Here is a 21792-nt window from a genome sequence, read left to right as displayed (position 1 = left end):
TGAAAAGTTCTGAAAATAAAGCATGTCCGATGTTCCAAAACACATTATTCTATGAGTTAAGTGCTTTAATGTTGATAAAGATGTCTGACTTAATTGGACACTTTTTTTTAATGTCTGCCTGAATTCTAATTCTTGTATTGACTAGCAAAGGATTTAAATGTGTTTGAATTGGTTTTCTATTTCATTCAAAGAATGGGTGTTTGTCTCAGCAAACATTACTTTGAGTCTATTACAATAGTGAGCTTATCTTCCTCTGTTTTCAGATATGACATGCTTTTAGATGGCAAAATATTTCTCACTTTTGAATCAAATAAAAAGGCAGTCACTGCAACTTGGCATGTTTGTATTAATAGAAAATGGAGACTTTCACATAGAAAAGACAGCATTGAAGGCCACACTTTGTTTGTGCAGCAAATAGCATTCCTGTCAATCCCAGACAGAACAGGTTTGTTTTAGATATTTAGTCTAGGCTTATCCACATTCTTTTCATATATCTTTTTTCCTTTTTAAATGTCTCTCTCTCAATTATTTCAGGGCTAGTTTGGAATTTGAAAACAGACATTTTAACAGACAGGATTTGGCTATTTAACATCTTTATACAGTCAGTTGAGGTTCAAGAGGGAAAACATTCAGATGTAGCTACTTTTTGAAAGCACCCACTTTAGACCTAGAAATTAGCTCTGTGCAAGCCAGTCCCAGACTCCCCTGCTAAAGATAAGGGTTGCGTCCGAGACCGCTCCTTATCTAGTGCCCTTTTTGAGGGGACAGCCATTTGTAGTGGTGTCCAAAACCATTGTGGACATTACCGCGTAAGAGGAAGTAAGACTGTCTCTCAGGTCTTACGCACACTAAATTCACATTTAAATCTCTTATACTGCTTTGGAGTGGTATTTGAGGCTAAGAATATCCCATCATTCATCATGTTCAGAAACTCACACGCTTAGAAAAACAGTCCAGTGTAAGTTAAATTAATTAGATATTACATATAGGCCTGGTTTCAAAGCCTAGTCCTGACTAAAATGCATGTTTGTGCTGTCTTAACCGAAAGCAACTTGCACCGACATCTTAAAACAGTGACATTGATTTGTCTCAAGATGCACACCAGAAATGTATTTTATTTTATTTTCTATCTTTTATTTTGATTCTTTTATGTACAGCACTTTTTCAGCCTTGGCTGTTTTTAAATATGCTTTTTTTTTTTAAATATTGTAGTGTATTGTGTTGTATAGTTCACCCAAAAATGAAAATTAGCCCATGATTTACTCCCCCCTCAATCCATCATAAATGTATATGACATTCTTCTTTCAGACGAATACAACTGGAGTTATAATAAAAATGTCCAGGATATTCCAAGCTTTATAATAGCAGTGAATGTCTGTTTCTGTTTTGACCTTTCGTCATATACGCTGGAGCGTCTCTCGTGAACTCGCACATGACAGTTTATGCAATGGAATGACAGAGATTAGTTTGTAAAGTTTTAAATATGGATATTGTTCTTACACAGATGCATCACTTCACTCCAGAAGGCCTTTATTAACCCCCGGAGCCGTGTGGAGCAGTTATATAATGGATAGATGCACTTTAATGGACTTAGCCATAGCCTTTCACTGCCAGTAAAGCTTGGAAGAGCCAGGAATGTTTTTAATATAACTCTGTATCCGTCTGAAAGAATGTCATTTACACCTAGGATGACTTGAGGTTGAGTAAATCATGGACTAATTTTCACTTTTGGGTGAACTATCTCTATAAGGCATGCTTTTAAAGACAGGGCTTAGACTAAGCCAGGATTAAGCCTTGGTTCAAATAGGGCAGTTAAGTAGCATTTATAAACGTGCCTTAGAAAAAAACAGGGTGTGCAATGCATCTTGAGACAAAACAATAACACTTACATAATTTAAGATATGTCAGTCCAGGATGCTTTAAGTTAAAATAGCTAAAACATGCATTTTAGGGACTTAGTTTAAGCCTTGTCTGGAAGGACAGGGTGAATTCAGGTTGATTTGAGACACGATTTGTCATTACAATGACTGGGAAAAAGTGTAACAATCAACATGAATTCACAATTAATTTCATATTAAACCACAAAGAGTTGCATGTTTTATTGGTGCAGAGTTGAGTATGTTTTTCGTAAAACATTTACAATTATATTTATAATTCCTGTTACAGAACACAGAAACTATTGAACAGACATCTAGAATTGTTTAAGTTATTTAAACTTGAATTGCTTTTTTACACTATACTATAACACTATAAGTATGTCCCATCGAGTAATCTAAAGTTCAACACACTTGCGGTCTTCACACCCACTTGAATATTTGGAAAAAACAAAACATACATCATGTAAGTAGACAAATGCAAAAACCTCAAGTGTGTGTACTGGGACAGGCCTGGTGTATGGATTCCCTCATCTCGCCAGAAGACGGCGTCCACCCCAGCACTTCTGGGGCTCAGTGTTTTTTCCAAGTAGGGCTTGCTGCAGACCCAAATGATGACCAGCTCCACCTCTCTGGATGTAATGGAGTGGAGCGTTACCTAGTCCAGCACCACCTCTATGGAACTAATGGGTGGAGCTTGGCCTAATTATGTTTAGGGATTACTCTCCTTCATGGAATGAGGGAGGGAATGAGGGAGGTAATGATAAGGGCTGCATTTCCCAAAAGCATCGTAGGGCAATAGCCACCAATGATATCTATGATCAACTTAGGCTTACGATGCTTTTGGGTAACGTAGCCCAGGGGCCTATTGCACAAAACTAGGATAAGGGATTAAGCCGGGATATCTTGGTGATCCTGGCTCAAATTATCCGCTAATATAACGGTATCTTTCATTATCGTTATCATTTTTGTTGTGAGTGTGCCTTCAGGGTGCGTTTACACGACAGCGCTGTACTAAATTTTACATACAGATGACGAGATCACCAAGATATCCCGGCTTAATCTCTTATCCTAGTTTTGTGCAATAGGCCCCAGGACGGGAGGGAATTAAGGCCATTTTGAATACAGTCCAGATTTTATGACATGGGCAGGGCTAGTTGTAGAATACAGCTAAAATCGAATTGGCTTCTTCAGTGCTTCTGTCTTGGCTAATTATTGGATTTTACTGGGTGGGAGTAGGGCTGGGCGATAAAACGATAACGATAATTATCACGATATAATTTTCCTCGATAAAACGATAACAACAGGTCGATAAATTCTCGATATAATGCTTACGCGCTATGCGTAATGCTGCGCATGCGTATTGCAGACCGGGCTTCTGGCTGCTGCACGCGGTAATGTTTACAGTCTGTGGCTGACAGGCTTGGAGGATCGGAGATAAGTGGAGCGATAAAAATGAGCAATAGTGAAGAAAATGCAGCGCTCACGGCCAGCTCGGGGGACACAGATATCGTTGACAAGTTAGTTCGCTCAACTTCAGTGGTTTGGAGATATTTTAGCGATCGCATCCGACATAAAACAGAGCGACGTGCGTGGACTGCTTATCATAGGTTCACGTTCACCACACGGAATTTAATTATTAAATTATCGTGTTTCTTCAAAGTCCTTCCATATAACATGCAGCCCAACACAGCGGTGAATCTACATTAACTACATTCACACACAGGCTTATTACCTTGTTAGCTGTAGTGGGTGACTTATTTACAACAGGCTAACGTTACCAAACTATAATCACTAAAACATCGGACTTGTACATTGCTATCATAATTGTTTGTCTTTGGTGATGTATTAATGACTCCGCATCGCCTGTATCAAAAGAGAAATAATGTCATCTGGTGTTTAAAATTAATAAAATAGACTAGACAGCCCTTACTGGAGATCCACAAATACTGAACTTTTCTCTCTCCGACCAGCCCACTGTCGGTGAGGTGTGTTTGTGTGTGTGTGTCGGTGAGATGCACGGTGGACCAATCCACTGTGAGTAGTGATGGGACATCTGAAGCGAGGCTCCGGAGCTTGTGTCGAGCAAAAAGGGGCGTTCCAGATGAAGCCCCGATTCGAGGCTTGTATCGTTTCCGTGAAAATCACGTGACTATGACAAACGAGGCCTCGTTTTCTGTTGATTACGTCATTGCTTCATTCTGAGGATCGCTTTCGGATAAAAGTGGTTCGAAACCTCGCGGCTCTTGTGGGGTTTGCAGTAGGCATTTGCATTGGTGTTGAGGTGTTGGTTGTATGTAGTAGCGATATCATTATATATCATAGCTGTATTATATATTATATTACATTATACTTAGTTTAGTAGATTATTAGAGTAAATTAGCCTAGTTGTAATACCTACTACGTAATTATAATATATATATATATATATATATATATATATATATATATAGCCTATATTGAATGTGTGTGAGAGCAGACTATATATATATATATATATATATATATATATATATATATATATATATATATATATATATATATATATGAGTATATATATAAATATATATTTATAAAATTAAAAAAAAAAATATATATATATATATATATATATATATATATATATATATATATATATATATATATATATATATATATATATATATATATATATATATGTATGTATGTGAAATGAGAATGCATGTGTGTGAGAGTACCAGAATGAATTATGGCTTGTACGGCGCCTCATATTTTAGTAGTAGGCCTAGTGTTATTATTATATATATTATTGCTATTATTATTATTATTATTATTATTATTATTATTAATACTATTATAGGACTAGACTGTATTAGGGAAAGATTAATCTCATCACTAACCCAAAGAACTACTGAATAGTTGAACACAAAGTTGTGTGTTTGTGTGAGTTGTGTGTACATAGGTTAATACAGGCAGAGTAAAATACTTTATTAATACACAGGCAATAGAAAAAGGGTGTGCCCACAGTTTGGTTGTTCAGGATGAGTAGATTTGTGTGCGATGCATTGCTTTGGACAGCAGGTGTCACTAGGGAGCACACTGTTTCATGAGGCTTCAGGTAAATGAACCTTTTGGTGAACCAATGGGCTGGAAAGCCTCAGTGGTTCAGGAAGCCTCATTTGGCCATCACTAACTGTGAGGCAAGAGAAAGGGCCTCAAAATGTTTCTTAAAACGCTTTTTTTTTGACCGTTTGCGTTTTTAGTGTTTTACTTACACAATTAAATATATATGATGCAATATCGAGCGTTTTTGTTCCATTTAAGCTGCGAAAATCGTTCACAGCAGAACCGCAACGCGTCTCACAGCAACGTGGGTAAATGAACGATTCATTGTTTGAATGAATCGTTTGAATGAACGACTCAATGACTCGCTCATTAAGACGGCCACCTGCTGCCACCTACTGGTGGTTTAATTTGATCTTTAAACATACTTTCCAACATGTCTTATTTGTCTATTCAAAACTACAAATCTCAAAACATTATTTAATGCTGTTGTAATTTTTCAGTGTAAATTATTTAATTTGATTGGTAACAGCCCTTATAGTGTTTTATTTTAATTTAAATGTATTGATCAAAATTACAAATATAAAATGAAACATGAAGCTTAGCCTATATTTAATAAGATTAAGGGAAAATGCCCTTTATAAAAGGTGAAAATATCACAAATTTCAAATGATGCAGATTTAAATATGTCAAAGCTGAGTGAACACTGGTGAGAATATTGCTTCAGAATAAATTATATTTACAACACACAAACACACACACTTTTCCAGACAAGCTAATTTTTTACTTGGACAAGCTTGAACGATGTACTTGTTCGAAGGACAAGCACATGAACATGCTTAATTGTAAGCCCTGTAAAAAAATGCTGGCCACAGTTAAGATTTTAATAAATAAATCTACCTCAGTTTAAATAAATTGTTCGCTTGTTTGGGAAGTGTTTGTCATGTTTTGACAATAAAGGATAGTTTAAAACTACAGCTAACTGTCTGTTTTCTACATATTTCACTCAGGAGCAAAAATATGCCTTTAAACTTTAAAGAAATAAACATTTTACATTTATCGTGATATTTATCGATATCGACTGATATGCTAAATTATATCGTGATAATTTTTTTAGGCCATATCGCCCAGCCCTAGGTGGGAGCATAATTTATATAACTTAATTAATTGAGGTTTACCTGGTTCTTGTCTATGGTTCTAACAGTTTTTGACTATTCTGTATGTTATTTAATAGCCTAGTAATGGAACCATAAAAACTATGTCAGCTCAGCTGGTTGGTTAGTATCAATATGAAAAAAGAAGTTAACCTAGGATGGTGGTTGTTAGATCATCTTGAAATGTTGTTTTATACCCGGTTTACACCCTTAGGAACTATACACTGTGCACGATTTACATAACCAGGGTTCCTACAGATTTATTCAAGTTAAATCCAAGTCTTTTAAGGCTTTTAAGACCCCGCGGGAACCCTGATAACACAATATTTAGTCCCAACCGAACAACTTGTCTTGATGTGTAACATACCAAGCGAGCTCAAGAAAGAACCTCCTCCTGCAGATAAGAAAAGAGAGGGACCAGTCAATATAGCATTTACACAGCTGTTTGTCTTGATCAAAACAATTATATGCGATGTTGTTAACCGCCCATTTAGCGGTTCAGGATATAGAGGGAAAGGGTTCAAAGTCTAACTAGATTTGTGTTCTTAACAAGTTAAGCAGGACAGTGAAAAGTTACGTTAATAAAGAAACTAAAGGAGGAACTAAAGGAAACTAACGTAAATCCGGTAATAGTTGGAAGTAATCATAAGAAAGCGAAACCTGAGATGTGGATATGAAAGTTGATGCAACTGCAGTATCGGACTCAAACCAGCCTGCGCTGCTCGCGACAGCAGAAGCTGAGGTAGAGGCACAGGCGGGAAGCGGGCACGCGCCGCTCGGCTCTGCCTTCGTCAGCTTCGCCGCAGCTCGTCTGTCTGCCTGTTGTCATGGAGGAGCCAAGATGGCGGTCCTGGCCTATAGCCTAGGCAAACGGGAAATAAATCAGTATTTCAGCATAAAAAATGCCAAGTTGCTGTCTGTCGCCGCCGTGTTCCTTCTTACTGTGTTTCACTCGGTTTCTCGACATTATGGAGGTAAGTGTTTGTGTAGCGTTGTGTGAGAAAGAGCTGCGTGTTTGTGTTAGCGTCAATGCTAAAGCTGTCACTCAATGTTTTCAGTCAGCGTGTGCGCGTGTATGTCACTGCTGGATAACAGCTATAGCTTTGCTCGTGCAAACTCAGTAACTGCTTTGTTAAAACTGAGGTCTAATTGTGTGCACGTTTATTACTGGGCACATTTAATATGTCAAAGACTTTAGCTAATCAATAATAGACGCTCTAATCAGGGCTGTCGCCCAGCATGTCTGTCAGCATCGTTGCATTTCCAGTTTTTTTGACGCATAGCGCCAAATAGCCGCTACACCAACCTTTTTTTAATTTATTTTTTTATACAATGCTACACCAAACAATTTAGTCCAGTATTCCCGGTTACACAATTATATGCGTGTCTAATTCCCCTAAATACATAAGTAGTTAACTACATTTTGAAATCAAGTGCCATGCTTGTAGTATTCTCAACTTCAAATCTGTTTCAGTAATTTGAGTGAAGCCTATAGGTGGAGGTACACTAATCCATGGTTGATCATGAATCTAGTCCTGACATGCTTTGTTTTATATTGAAGCATAGCATTGTTATTGGTTCCATTTTAATATTTAGACATGTCCAATGGCTAGTATTATGTTGTCTAAGGATTGTGCAGTGGATATTTGGTTAAACATAGTCAGATGAGCTCTTCTAAAAAATGTATGGGTTACATAATTTACTTTACTGTGTGTTTCAAATATTCTGAAATATGCAATAAATGAATGCAGTCTGGCATCTATAATAAAGGAATGAAAGCAAACAAGTTTTACCCCTTTGGACCAGTTAAACCAGTGGTTCAAATAGTTTATTGAATTTTTCATTGCCCCTGAGGTAATTAAAAAAAGAAAGAAAAGAAAAGTGATGTGAAAAATATATTCTCTACCATGCTGGCATAGAAGCTGCATGAGAAGCACATGGAGGAATGAAAGACTGAAAGTGAAAAGGTCTTATTTTTAAAATGTGTTTTTCCCCACTGTCTTCAGATCATCCTTTAGAAATCAGTCTAATATGCTGGTTATAAAACGGGCATTACTACTTTTGTTTACAAGTTGGTTAATATAAATAAATAGTATAACTTAAGTAGTAATTCATTATTTGACTAAAAGCAGTAATTATTAAAAATATAATTTATAGATAAAATATTATTTCATCAATAAATGGTTCAAATTAAAAAGTATTTACAAAACAAAAACGACCACTCAATAAGTACAGCATTATTTACATTACGTTAATGTGTTTGTGAATAAATAGTGGATTTATTAGGTTTTAATAGGTTTTAGTCAGGCAATTAAAAGGGCAATTGTAATCCATTTCTCTATCACCATCTCCTCTACATGACTAGCCAGGTGATTGCAATTAGTGAGCTTGTTACATCCATCCCACCATGGCTAATTTTGCTTTGTTTTACCTTTTCACCAGTCCAAAATGTCACGTAAATGCTAAACTGACAGCCTAAAATTAGAAGCTAAATGACTAATGCTTGGTACAGTGTAAAACTGGCTAATTATTTAGTGTTTAGGCTTTTTGGGGATAAAAAAAAAAGGTGTCCATAAATTTATCATTGTATGATGGTTGTCCACACACAGCAAAGACACATTTATATGCAACCACCATATAAAAGTGAATTTTATTTTGTGTATAAAAATATTTATTTATTTAATTTTATAAACTCTTTTTATAATTGCTGCTTTTATTGCCCATTAAATTGAATTACCTTTTGCAATTTAGTCTATTTATTTATAGATTAAATAATGCATTTGTAAACACATTTATTAATGTCTATCTTTATCGTACAATTAGTTATTAGTTAATTAAATGTTTTTATTACTATTTCCATGACACTTGTTGTCTTTCGAACCTTGATGAATAGCTGAATAACATAATTCATTTCTTTAAAAAAAAAAAAATGTTTGGGTTAATTCCCTGTAATTATGTGTCTTTCTTTCAGGCGGCGACACATGTGACTGGCTTTTATCCAGTGGACGTTTTTTAGGGGACAATGTATGGCAGCCCTATGGCTGTATGTTACACAAGTACAAAAGCAAGTAAGTCATGTTGTCAATATTAATGTACGTAAATTATGTATGGCGTATATATGTGGGCTGGAATTTTTTTTTTTTTTGTCTTTCAGTGAAGCAAAGTTTTGCCTCAGAGAGAAGAGAATAGCTTTTGTAGGTGACTCTAGAATACGTCAGCTCTTCTATTCTTTCATCAAAATGATGAATCCTGAGGTGAAAGAAGTTGGGAACAAGGTTTGTTGCTATTTATTTCAGAAAGCCTTCTTTTGGTTATAATGCATTTCAAACCAGAGTGAAACTCCCAAGTAGTGTTTTGTTGGATGGCCGCCAAGCAATTGTGAGTTTAATACTTGTGCCAGTAAAGGGCTGTGTTTAAATAAAAAGGAAAGGGTGTAATTGTTCATCTTTACCACAAGATTACCTCTGGGATTTCAAAATATGCCTCAGTCAAAAGCAGTTGCTAACAGACGTTAACCCGCATGCAATACATTTTTTACCTTTTTTTTTATAGACCTTTTCAAATATTTGTTTTAATTTGAACCATCTATTGATAAATTAATATTTTAATTAGAAATGATTTTTATAATTACTGCTTTTATTGCTGATTAAAATGTCAAGACTTTTGTAAGACATGATTCATTTATTAAAAGTGAAAGTGTATGATTATGGGGTTGCTAATTTATCCCAAACTCGATGTAAGATAAAATAACTTTTTATGCCACTGATTTGACTAGTCATGACATTTGACATGATTTAGAATCACAATGAAATCAAAATGAACCATTCTTATTTTTTTTATTGAAAGTTGTAGTTTTTAAAACATAAAAATAATAATTTGTAAAATGTTTTAATATTTATTTTCAAAAAGAATAATGCTATTTATAAATATATATATATATATATATATATATATATATATATATATATATATATATATATATATATATATATATATATATATAATAAATGTAATGCTAATTCTGTATTATAAATATGCAATAGAATAACTGCAATAACGGTAATAAATATGTCACTTATTATGAGTACATTTATATATTTTCCTGTTTTTTTTTTTTCAATTGTTTCACCAGCATGAAAACATCCCTTTTGTGGATGGTGATTCTACCGTGGTAAGTATTTTAATTGTGTCCGGTGAAGCAGAAAGTTTCATTTTATATTCGAGACTTGAAGATCATAGTTATTGATTGTTAAATATTATATGTTTATCTTTTAGGACTTCCTATGGTACGCAGAAGTGAACAATTCCTTAAAGGAGCAGTTGATGTTATGGACAGAGGTAAAGACTATTAAATTGTACTGGATGCAAAATAGGTGTTTTTTTAAATCACAGGCTTAAGAATCTTCTCTTGATAATGATAGGGTTCTGCTTCCAAACCACATGTCATCATCATCGGTGCTGCTACCGTGAGTTCCTGTTCACAGTCATGATGGCTTCGGTTGCTATTGTTGAAAATCATTCTAATGACCGATGTTTGTGGGGTTTTTTTAACAGTGGTCCATTAAGTTGCACAACGGCAAGAGTGAAGCACTCTTTCAGTACAAAGCAAACCTCACGGCTATATCAGACACACTGGAAAAACTAGCTGAGCACAGTGAAGTCTATTGGGTTCTGCAAGGTAAGTTTCGATATTCAGATGCACAAACCACCATCATGTTCCTGTCTTATGTTTTTATTCTGCCTTTTTATTTAGATCCTGTTTATGAGGATGTGCTAAGTGACAGCCGAAAGATGATCACAAATGACCAGATAAATCTGTACAACGAGGCGGCAGTTAGTACTCTAAATACCAGCAAAAAGAAGGTCAAGTTCTTAGAGGCCTCTCGGAAAGCTGCTATGGAGACCATTTCCCAGTCGGTGGATGGCCTGCACCTTCCTGAGAGCACAAGAGATATTGTAAGTCTACAGTTAATTCTCAGGGGTTTTTCAGACCTGTAAACCTTTCCTTTGTTCCACAACAGGGATTCAAATTCTTACAATGATGCAATTTCTAAAAGGTTTAAAATGTGTTAAAGTCCCCCTGTAGTCAATATTTGTTTCCCTTAAATCTTTGATCTCTTTGAGGGAGAGAATGTAATGTACTTTGGAGATGTTTCTAAGGTGATAATATACTGATTTAGTAACAGTGCTGATATGTAAAAAAAAAAGAAGAAAAAAAAAAGCACCTGAGGCCACTGTCAAACAAGATTCCTGAGTTCTTGGCATAATTGTGGTTTTTAGAGATAGAGAGTCAAGATGTGGAGCAATAGATGTTCTCTGTGTGTCATTACTTTATTCAAGTAGCTCAGTATGTTTAGCCGTAGAAACTTCTGTGACATCCACAATGTTCTATGCAGTCTAGTAGTGTGGAAATTAAATTGTGGGCATCTGGTGCAAGTGAAAGAGAGAAATATTGTAGTGGTTAATTACATCAGCAAAAGGAAGCATGTATAGGATAAATAATAGAGGATCAAAAATTGAGCCTTGAGAAAGAACAAATGATGTAAAGCCTGGAGGTGTAGGTAGTTACGCAGTGTATCAATAGTATTCTGTTTTTTTGTGGTTAAAAATTACCAAAATACATTTTTGAGCAAGTGCATAACCAGCCAGTGTTCATCTCCTTACCGTAGCCCGATTCACAAAGGTAAACTTGTAGAAATGTGTTCTAATTGTACTGGTGGGTTTCCATTCGTCTTTGCGTCATTACGTCTGTATATATAAAAAAGGAGTCTGTCTAGTAGGCTATATCGCATGTGAGGACACGGCAGGTGGCGGATCATTTATAGCCTTTTCTCACATAAACTGAAATTATTAAACTTATCATTTTGATGGTGGATTGTAATCCAGAAAAGTCCAAATGACAATTCACCTGTAGTCAAAAGCAAAGAACTGTACAGAAATTTAAATCTACAGGTAACGCTAATACACACTAAATACATGTAGTCACACAATGCTGATGTTTTTATCATTTGAGAACATGGTATAACATAATAATAATTTGCACCGTTTGATGTGATATGAGCTAAGTGATCGTTTGATTTAATCACCGTGGGTAGCGTGATTTATTTTAATGCTTTTTTCCCCAGTTGGTCAGAATTTTATTGACTTGTTCAGATTACATTTCCAAGGACTAGCGGGGGAGGTGAAGAACTTACAAGTAGGGCAAGTGCTGGCAATGTTTTGTCTGATGGAAGTAATTTTGTTAAAAAATTCTGCAAACTCATTGCATTTGTCAGATATTTGGGGGGTTAAGTAGCCTATTGATAGTAGTGAACAAGAATATAGAACATCTAAATAAAAAAAAAAACATAGCCTTTTCTTGCATACCTCATTGCATTTTCAGATAAGTTTTATAGAGATCATGGTAAGTCTCTTCTTAATTTTATTATGGATGCACTATTTCTCCATGGGGCTATAATTGTCCCAGAGACAGTCTTTGTATTTAAAGTAGAAACAAAGTTGATACATTCAGAGAGTAAAATTGAGAGTGAGAGGAGGGAGAGCTGACATGAGCTCCATGAAGGTCGCGGCAGAATAAGCAGTGAGATAACGCTTATTGACAGTTCTCTTATCACTCACAGTTTTGGTACATACTGAAATCTTAAAAAAAGACACAATAGTCTGCAGATATGGGTAGATATCTACTATCTGTGTGACTGACAATTGAGCCACATGAGATCACCAGATTGAACTGGGAAATTAGCATTTGATGGATCAGAAATGACATCCAAAAATCACCAGTGTTTAAGATGATTCAAAGTCGGTTCAAATCTTAGAATGCAGTTCTCCAAGATCATCAAGAAAGAATTTGTTGAGGCTAGGAGGATGATTGAAAACTACAATCATCTAAATGCACTGCAAGGTATTTAAATGTTTCAAAAATCCCCCAAAGACAAATGTTGACAGCACAAAGTATTGGGGAACAGGCAGGCAACTCCAACACCCTTCTTATTACGTGTAAGGACCAAATTATGACTGTCAAGCCATGTTTCTTTCAGGAAGATGATGTCCAGCTTATTTTCAACAATTCGGCTAATTACAAGACTTATTTGTTAATGACTTTAGATTCAGAATCGCAGAAGTAAGAGACTGTGCTGTGACATGATTCTTTGTATGATGTACCCTGATTTGATTACTCAAATTTAAGAACCTCTTTTGTTTTTTATGATCTCGTCACCAAGTACTGCAATTGACAGGAATATTCTGAAAAGCAGCACGGTTAGCTACATGTCAGACACACTTGCTGTCAGAGACCCCTGCATGTGTGGTGGGAGAGGGAGAAGATCCTGGTGTGCGGTACTTGCTGAGCTTGGTTAGAAAGCCCATGCATACCGTTAATTTCTTCAGCCAGATTTTTTTTTGACAACTGGCCAGAGGGGTGATTGTGACAGTGGGGTCAGCTGCTTGTTGGTGGTGCCAATCGTCCTGTAGCTATTGTTGTTTAAAGCTGTAAAAGTTGAATTAGAGATGCTGTAGAGGAGGTTGGAAATGAGTATTCAAGTCCAGGAGATGTTGAAAATATTTGAAAAGAGTTATATATATATATATGTATCTTAATTTGCAACAAAAAAAAAAATGCTTTTCTTACTTTTTTTGTCTTATTTCTAGTCCAAATATTTAAAAATCTTAAAACAAGAAGTCTTTACTAGACAAGCAAAAGTAATTGTCTTGTTTTGGGAAAAATTAACTAAAAATGAAGAGAGTTTTTGCTTAAAATAAGCAAAATAATCTGCCAGTAGGGTAAACAAAATACACTTAAAAAAATAATAATTTTGTTTACCCCACTGGCAGATCATTTTGCTTATTTTAAGCAAAAACTCTTAATATTGAATTATTTTTCCCCCAAAACAAGACAATTACTTTATTCTTGTCTAGTAAAGACTTCTTGTTTTAAGATTTTTAGATATTTGGACTAGAAATAAGACAAAAATACAAAGTAAAAAAAACATTTTTTGCAGTGTGCCTAAATAAAATAAGTTAGCAGTTCCATTTTATTCTTATTTATAATTGGGAATTATTTACCCTCTTCTCAGGGTGCCATGGTTCTGATGAACTCCGTGTGCAACAATATCCTGAAGCCTATTGATGGATCTTGCTGTCAGAGCGCTCCTCCCCTAAGCGTCCTTCAGAAGCTAGCTGGTTGTGTCATCCTGGTGTCCATCTTCTGCTTCCTTCTACTGGGCTATAGTAGACATCGTAAGAGCAGGCCCATTCCTGATGTGGAGAGTGGAGAAGAGAAGAAGCCCTCTGTTGTTGGGGGTCAGCTCAACCCAAAGGGACCTTTACTGGCCATCTGTAAAATGAGCCTTATCATGCTGTACTTCTACCTGTGCGACAGGGCGGACATCTTTATGAAGGAACAGAAATTCTACACACATTCTACCTTTTTCATCCCTCTAATCTACATCATTGTTCTGGGCATCTTCTACAATGAGAACAGCAAAGAGGTAACACAAGGATATTGAGTGTTTTTTTTTCCTAGTCCAAAAGAGAAAATACATACTGATTTTCATTTCTTTCCAGGCAAAACTCCTGAACAGGGAGCAAACGGATGAATGGAAGGGCTGGATGCAGCTGGTTATCCTTATATATCACATTTCTGGAGCTAGCGCTGTACGTTTTTAAAAATAGTTTAGTTTAGATCACTTTACATTAGTAGACTGCACTTTCAATCTCCTTTTTTATTTATTTATTTCTTATGCTTTCTCAGTTCTTACCTGTGTACATGCATGTCCGTGTCCTGGTAGCTGCGTATCTCTTCCAAACAGGATATGGACACTTCTCATTCTTCTGGCTAAAGGGAGACTTTGGACTTTACAGAGTGTGTCAGGTAATTGTTGTCTGACTTTGCTTATCTTGATTCCTATATCCACTAGTGGCATGTGGAAGTCCTCCATCAATGTTTTTTTAAGGCCAATGTAAACTGTTTTTTTTTTTAGTCTGAAACCATTAATTTGAATGGTTTGAAATGTTTATTTCAGCAAGTAGACATTAAATCGATTAAAAGTCGCAGTAAAACATTTGTAATGTTATAAAAGATTTCTATTTAAAAATTGCATTTTTTAAACTGTCTTTTCATCAAACAATCCTGAAAAAGTATAAAATTTGTCTACAAAAATATTAAGAAGCACAAAAAAAAGACATCTAAAATTTTGACCAGTAAAGTATATTAACATACTACTTATTAAAGTCTTTACTAGATTATAGTTGATGTGCAATGTGGAATTTGTTTTATTTTAAAGTAAATTTGACCAGATTTATTTATCCGTGAACATGCTAATACTAATGCATGATTGCACAGTATGATATAAATAATGAGACCTTTCTCTTTGTATTTTAGGTTCTCTTCAGGCTTAACTTTCTTGTGGTGGTGCTGTGTCTGGTTATGGACAGGGCTTATCAGTTCTATTATTTTGTGCCTCTTGTCACCTTTTGGTTTGCAGTCATTTATGCCACAATGGCATTGTGGCCACAGATTCTTCAGAAGCAAGCCAATGGTAAGTCATATTACAATGTTTGAATTTGTTAATTTAGTACACACAAAAAAAAAAAAAAATAACATCATTTTTTTTGAACATACTAACCTCATGTTTTCCTCAATTACATACAGGTAGTGCATTCTGGAATCTGGCACTCTTGTTAAAACTTATGGGTTTGCTTCTTTTCATCTGCTTCTTTGCATACTCACAAGTGAGTTTCTCTCTTACAGTAGGACAGATAGACTAGATATAATTCGCTATATTTCGATAGTCCGATATAGACATTCTACCAACTGTAAGTAACTTTGCATCTACTTGTCAACTAACTCTCATTAGAGTATTAGTAGACTATTAGGTTTATGAGAATAAGTTGACATACTAGCAGATATTAACAAGTCTCTAATGACTGATAGTTGACATGTAGTTGCAAAGTTTCTTATAGTTAGTAGAATGTCTAAAGTGGACCATCGAAATAAATGAATGCGTTTATATCTTTTTCACTTGTTGCAGGAAATCTTTGAGAGCGTTTTCTCTGTTTGGCCTCTTTCAAAGCTCTTTGAACTGCAAGGCAACATCCATGAGTGGTGGTTCAGGTGGAAACTAGATCGATTTGTACGTAAAATACTTTCATTTCATTTAATAAGAACTGTAAAACATTTCTTAAATGTACATTGTCAACTAATTCTTTTTTCTTCTTTCTTTTGGATGCTAGGCTGTGATCAATGGGATGCTCTTTGCCTTCGTATACCTGGTGCTTCAGAAATGTCAGCTGCTGTCTGAAGGCAAAGGAGAGCCTCTCTTCTCCAACAAGATTTCCAACTGTCTGCTCTTCATCTCTGTGGTTTCTTTTATAGTAAGGCTTAATCTGTGTCTCTCAAAGTCCTGCTGTACTCAATAATTGTATCCCTTAAAAGAACACTCCACCGTTTTTAGAAATAGGGCTTATTCACCTTCTCTCCTGCATTTAGATATGTGGGCAAATGCTTTTCTGTCTCAGTGCATGCATTGTTTTAGTTTGGCAGAGTCGCTGCTAGCTTAGCATAATGAATGGAATCCTATTTTGCCAGCTAGCATGTCCAGAGTAAAAATTATAATAAAAAAAAAAAAAAAACACCCACCTAATTACTTCTTGTGGCCTGCGTATTCACACCCAGTACAAATAGCGATGCAGATTAAGACTAGGCGATTTCCTAGGCAGATATTGACTTGGGACTATATTATGGGGAAGCACAGGCGAAGCACTGCTACTTCCAGAGATATCACCGCTCTCATCCTCACGTCCTCCGACTGTTGAGTGATCGCAATGTGTTGCGTGATATCTCTGCGCCTAAGTAGCAGTGCTTCCCCATAACAGTCCCAAATCAATATCTGTCTAGAAAATTGCTTAATCTGGAACGCTATTTGTACTCATTGTGAATATGCAGGCCACAATAAGTAATTAGGTGTGTGGTTTTTGTTTTTTTGATCACTTTTACTCGGGACATGCTAGCTGGCAACATAGGATTCCATTCATTATGCTAAGCTAAGATAACGGCGACCCTGCCAAACTAAAACAATGCATGCACTGAGATAAAAATGCATTTGCCCACATATCTAAATGTAGGAAAGAAGTTGAATAAGTCCTATTTCTATGGTGGAGAGTTCCTTCAAAACTCATCTTTGATCACAAAAATAACATATGGAAAAAAATATTGGACAAATATTTATTTATGTCCTAAAATAGCTTGAACATAACTACACCCTATGCAAATTAGCCCCGCCTCCATTCAATCACGCAAGCTCCACTCGTTCAATTGTGGTAAATGCGGTACAATAGAAACTGAAAATATTGGTTTAATTCAGCATGTATATTTGAACCAGAAACTGATTCAGAAGAAGTGGAAGAGTCAGTGTCGATGTCTACAAGTTGATGTGTCAGAATGGTTATGCATTTTATGTGTCACTTTACAACGCTGGACACACAAGTGTATTATGATTCACTTTTTGCTTGTGTTATCGAAAAAGCTAATAATGTGTTGCTAATGTTACACAAACCATGTTCCTGTTCGCCATCTCAGTCTGCCTTAGAAAAGCTTAGAACAACTTAGACTTACAACTTAGAACGTCAGAGGAGAAAAGCATATAGTACATAACATTATACACATAATTCACCCGCTAAATTGCTAAATTTATATCAACAGAAAAATATACCGGAATAACCTGGCTTCTCTTGAGACTCCACTGCTTCACAGCATAGTTAATAATATGCTAAAGCCCGCCCACACGTTGATGTGACTGGTTATAACGTAGTTTGTGATGTAAGAAATTTACTGCAGTTATAAGGTGAAAATACTCAGCAATGGTGTTGACATGAATTTGCACATGGTTTGTCTTAAAGCATATTAAAAACACCACATAGACCTATGAACAACATTTTAAAAAACAGTGTTTCCACTACAGGGGGTCTTTAAAAGGTCATCTAACTTCTACACACTTGATTCTTTTGTTCACAGACGTACTCCATTTGGGCCAGTGGGTGTAAAAACAAGTCTGAGTGTAATGAGATGCATCCATACATTTCTGTTGTCCAGGCAAGTACCTATCCCACTATGCACTCTTTTATAATGTTCTTCTCATACACAGCTTTAAGAAAAAGAAAATCTTTGGACTGTTCATAACCACACAAACCTTTATCACGGTTGATTCACACAGTCAGATGACTTTTGTGCGAACAGAAATAACCTAAAATAATGGATCCTTTACAAAAGGCTTTTTGTTTTGTTCTGTCGTGCCTGTGAGGCTGCTGACATTTCATCACTGCTCTTTTTCTGCCCACAGATTCTGGCTTTCATTTTGATCCGGAATATTCCCGGTTACGCTCGCTCTTTGTACAGCTCATTCTTTGCTTGGTTTGGAAAGATCTCCCTAGAGGTGAGAGTACAACCTTCGCTGCAAACAAACTTTTAAAGAAATATTTGGGTTATTGTCAACATCATATTGAGGATATTTTTAGGATACGGTTGATTGGGGTGGACAATTCCAACTTGTGCCTCTCTCAGTATAAAATAAACAGGAAATGCATTTACAGTAATATCCAATGGAAGTCCAGTAGGCCAACGGGTACTAATGTGAATAAATGTTTAAAATATGCCGGAAATAAACTATTCCACCGTTTGAATGTTTAGACATACTTTTTTGTTGTTGGTTATTTTCATAGACAAATCCACACTATCTGATTAGATCAAGTGTTCAAGTTATTCAACAATGTTGACAATCCTGTCTACATGGCTACACTGTTGACAATAGACAGTGGGGTTTTTTCTGTTTGTTTTTTTTACCTGCAAAGTTTTGCTAATGTGACCGCAACATTATTGGTTTGAGGGAACAAAATTGAAAATTGGTCTGTCCAAATTATACAGTTACTGGTCCCCCTCCAAAAATGTTTTGGTGTGCATAAAGATTACACCGGTCAGACATAACATTGACACAATTTTTGCCGTTTCCATTGTCAGAATTTGTGAGTGGTACCCTAATTCCACATCTTACCACTTTTTGGCATCCTCCTGTTGGGGTATTTAGCGCAGTAGTCCGTACTAACGGGTGCAGTGCAGAACGTTGATTGGTTGACAGAGAATCGTCACTTGCGCGTACTTTACGGATGTGTTTTTCCTGACAGCCTTGCCTCAAACAAAGCGTGTCTTCTTGTGACAAACAACCACAAATGCCGAGAAGCAAGAACAAGATCTGCTGTATGTCATCCATTGTTGTTTACTGTGTCGCTTTCTTCTTTGTGCGAGAATGATGTCAATCGACACTCCACGTCTATCATAAGTGTACTGTTGGCAGTGGAAACACAAGCCAGATCAGGGTTTACGGTCCGGAATCGTACCTGTTCAGTACAGCGAGCCATAATTGATACGGTAAAACCGATGCCATCGTTACTGATCGTATACGTGTATCAAACACTGAGGAAGACTCCGGAGCTTAAATTCAGATATGGCAATAGGTGTTTAGTGTCCGGCACGTGCTGTAAAGTGGTAGGCCATCTGACCAATGAGGGCAGGGCATGATTTTGGAAAGGAGGGGCTTAGAGAGACTGAATCCTTTATCAAGTAATTTCAGACACTGTGAGAAAAGAGCTGATGCTGCAATGTATGTTATGAGAAGAAATGTTTTGTTTTTGTTGTCCTTGCATGAAATGATGCATGAAAACCTATTGTAGGAGACCACAAAACAAAGAACATTTTAAATAGCATAACTGGGGCATTTGAACAAACTAATTGCATCTATTCTAACATGCTTCTTGTTTTCCCACCAGCTCTTCATATGCCAGTATCATATTTGGCTGGCAGCGGACACCAAGGGCATCCTAGTCCTCATTCCAGGAAACCCCACCTTAAACATTATCATCAGCACATTCATCTTTGTCTGTGTGGCTCATGAGATCTCCCAGATCACCAATGACTTGGCCCAGGTGGCCATTCCTAAAGAGAGCGGGCCTCTACTGAAGAGACTTCTGGGGGCAGGAGTCTTTCTAGTGCTGGTACTGATACTGTCCCAAAAGGAGTAATTCAGGGCAATGTGAGACGGTAGCACACCTCGTCCAGTGAGGATCCTGATGGATCTGTGTCTACAAAGCAAATCAACTCCACCAGCCTAGAACTTTTTCTGCCTAGAGTTGAATTCTTACGACACTGTTCTGTATTCAAAGCTCAAGCTGGAACAGAAGCCAAGGACTGTGGAGCAACAGCGAATCAGATGATCAAACAAGGATTCTCAAGCAGGATGTTTGCAGTAGACAAATCACACACTGTGTGCAGATAAGTCTAGTACACACATGTGCTCCGTCCGCTTTTCTCTCATAGCTTTGAGGTGTGTTTTATGGACAGTATTTAATAATTTATGTTTATATTTTATACTGGGGGTCTGTGTTAGTGTCTCTTCATTGTTGTTCCCATTGATGATGTCCATGACTGCAAATTGTGAAGGAGTTATACATTCCTTGTAAAACTAACAGCAAATGTTTTTTTTTTTTTTTTTTACAAACAATTATTTCAATTCTTATCACACCAGCAGCTTTATCCTTAAGGTGAACAACCTTTGGATTATTGAAACCTGAAAAATCCATTTATTGCTGTTGTATAATGAACTCAAACAATGGCAGCGAATTTGTTCCGCCTGTGTCAATGAAATGTATTCTTTTTCATATGGAAAATGGGGTGTTGCCACTACTAAGGGAATCCATAAGCACATTCTGCTTCCATCAGAATGTTTTAATTTGCTGGAGGAACAGCATTTCATGTGAAATGCAAACTTTAACTAGCAAGACAAAATCATGTGCTCTGATCAGACACGCTCAGAACACGACGCCCTCTTTCGATTGCACTGCAAACTGTAAGCATTTGAGCCAGTTACTTGTTGGGTTTTTTACCACATGGGTTTACTCTGTTCATAAGAATTCAGCTTAGTGTTAGAGCCTGTCTACGATCAGTGACCTCATTATTTATTGTTTAATGTGCGTCTTCATATGCTCTCCAACTGCTTGAATTGCGGAAACCGAAGCCTGATGTTCATGTTTAACTTAATGTATTTTAAATATATATATATATATATATATTACATGTAAAAAAAGAGTCACATTTAATTCTCAGTTCACTGATAATGCTGTAAATAGATCCTTATGTGCCAATGAGACAACGGCGTATTGTTTGAGGCTGTTTTCAGCCTGATCATTTCCATAGTGGCACTTTGTTCTAATTACAAATATTGACATCTTGGCTGAATAGTTGTATTTACTATGGATACTTAGATTTTTATTTCTTCTTTTCATAGCAGTTCAATATATATGAATTTAAAAGCAGCTGCAAAGTATAATAATTTGTTTTTCATCAGTGAAAATGCTTCTTCTTTTTTCTAAGCAAAGCAAAATGTGTAAAGCATGCCATCAACTGGCACATTCATGAAACTGACTGTATATGTTTATTTGTATTTTTCACCTTGTTCAGAAAACAAATTATTTGTATAGTTTGCTGCTATAAGTTTTATTTAAAGAAATCTCAAAGGCCTCAAAGGAAATTTGTTTTGTGTGCACAATAAATTTTGTCCTAAAATGTGAAAATATTCATTTAATTTGGAAATGCCTTCATCTTCTTGTACAGTCAATGTTGATAAATACCTTCTCAAAAACATGTTAGTATTTTTTTTATTCGTCTGCATTTCTGTTTA

The 21792-nt window shown here is 36.1% G+C and overlaps 1 protein-coding gene across 1 annotated transcript; it reads left to right on the top strand.

The window, feature by feature from the left end:
• Positions 1-6556: 6556 nt before the first annotated feature.
• On the top strand, positions 6557-21685 carry casd1 (CAS1 domain containing 1). Its single transcript, XM_067425569.1, has 18 exons — positions 6557-7044; positions 9042-9138; positions 9225-9345; positions 10203-10241; positions 10346-10408; positions 10492-10536; positions 10625-10748; positions 10824-11026; positions 14143-14556; positions 14633-14722; positions 14820-14939; positions 15450-15606; positions 15720-15799; positions 16099-16200; positions 16301-16441; positions 18081-18158; positions 18406-18498; positions 19886-21685. Exons 1-18 carry the CDS (start codon positions 6744-6746, stop codon positions 20135-20137), a joined length of 2520 nt encoding a protein of 839 aa, XP_067281670.1. The 5' UTR covers positions 6557-6743; the 3' UTR covers positions 20138-21685.
• Positions 21686-21792: the final 107 nt, after the last annotated feature.

This window comes from Pseudorasbora parva, chromosome 19 (genome assembly GCF_024679245.1).
Source record: "Pseudorasbora parva isolate DD20220531a chromosome 19, ASM2467924v1, whole genome shotgun sequence".
In the NCBI taxonomy this organism is placed as follows: domain Eukaryota; kingdom Metazoa; phylum Chordata; class Actinopteri; order Cypriniformes; family Gobionidae; genus Pseudorasbora; species Pseudorasbora parva.
Note: the sequence above shows the minus strand (reverse complement) of the source record. Positions and strands in the feature narration are given on the sequence as shown.

Coding starts and splice junctions, on each gene's coding strand:
- casd1 (XM_067425569.1), top strand. CDS start 6,744: ATGAAAGTTGATGCAACTGCAGTATCGGACTCAAACCAGCCTGCGCTG. Junction 10,537..10,624: donor TCATCATCGGTGCTGCTACC/GTGAGTTCCTGT, acceptor TTTTTTTAACAG/TGGTCCATTAAGTTGCACAA. Junction 14,940..15,449: donor GACTTTACAGAGTGTGTCAG/GTAATTGTTGTC, acceptor TTTGTATTTTAG/GTTCTCTTCAGGCTTAACTT.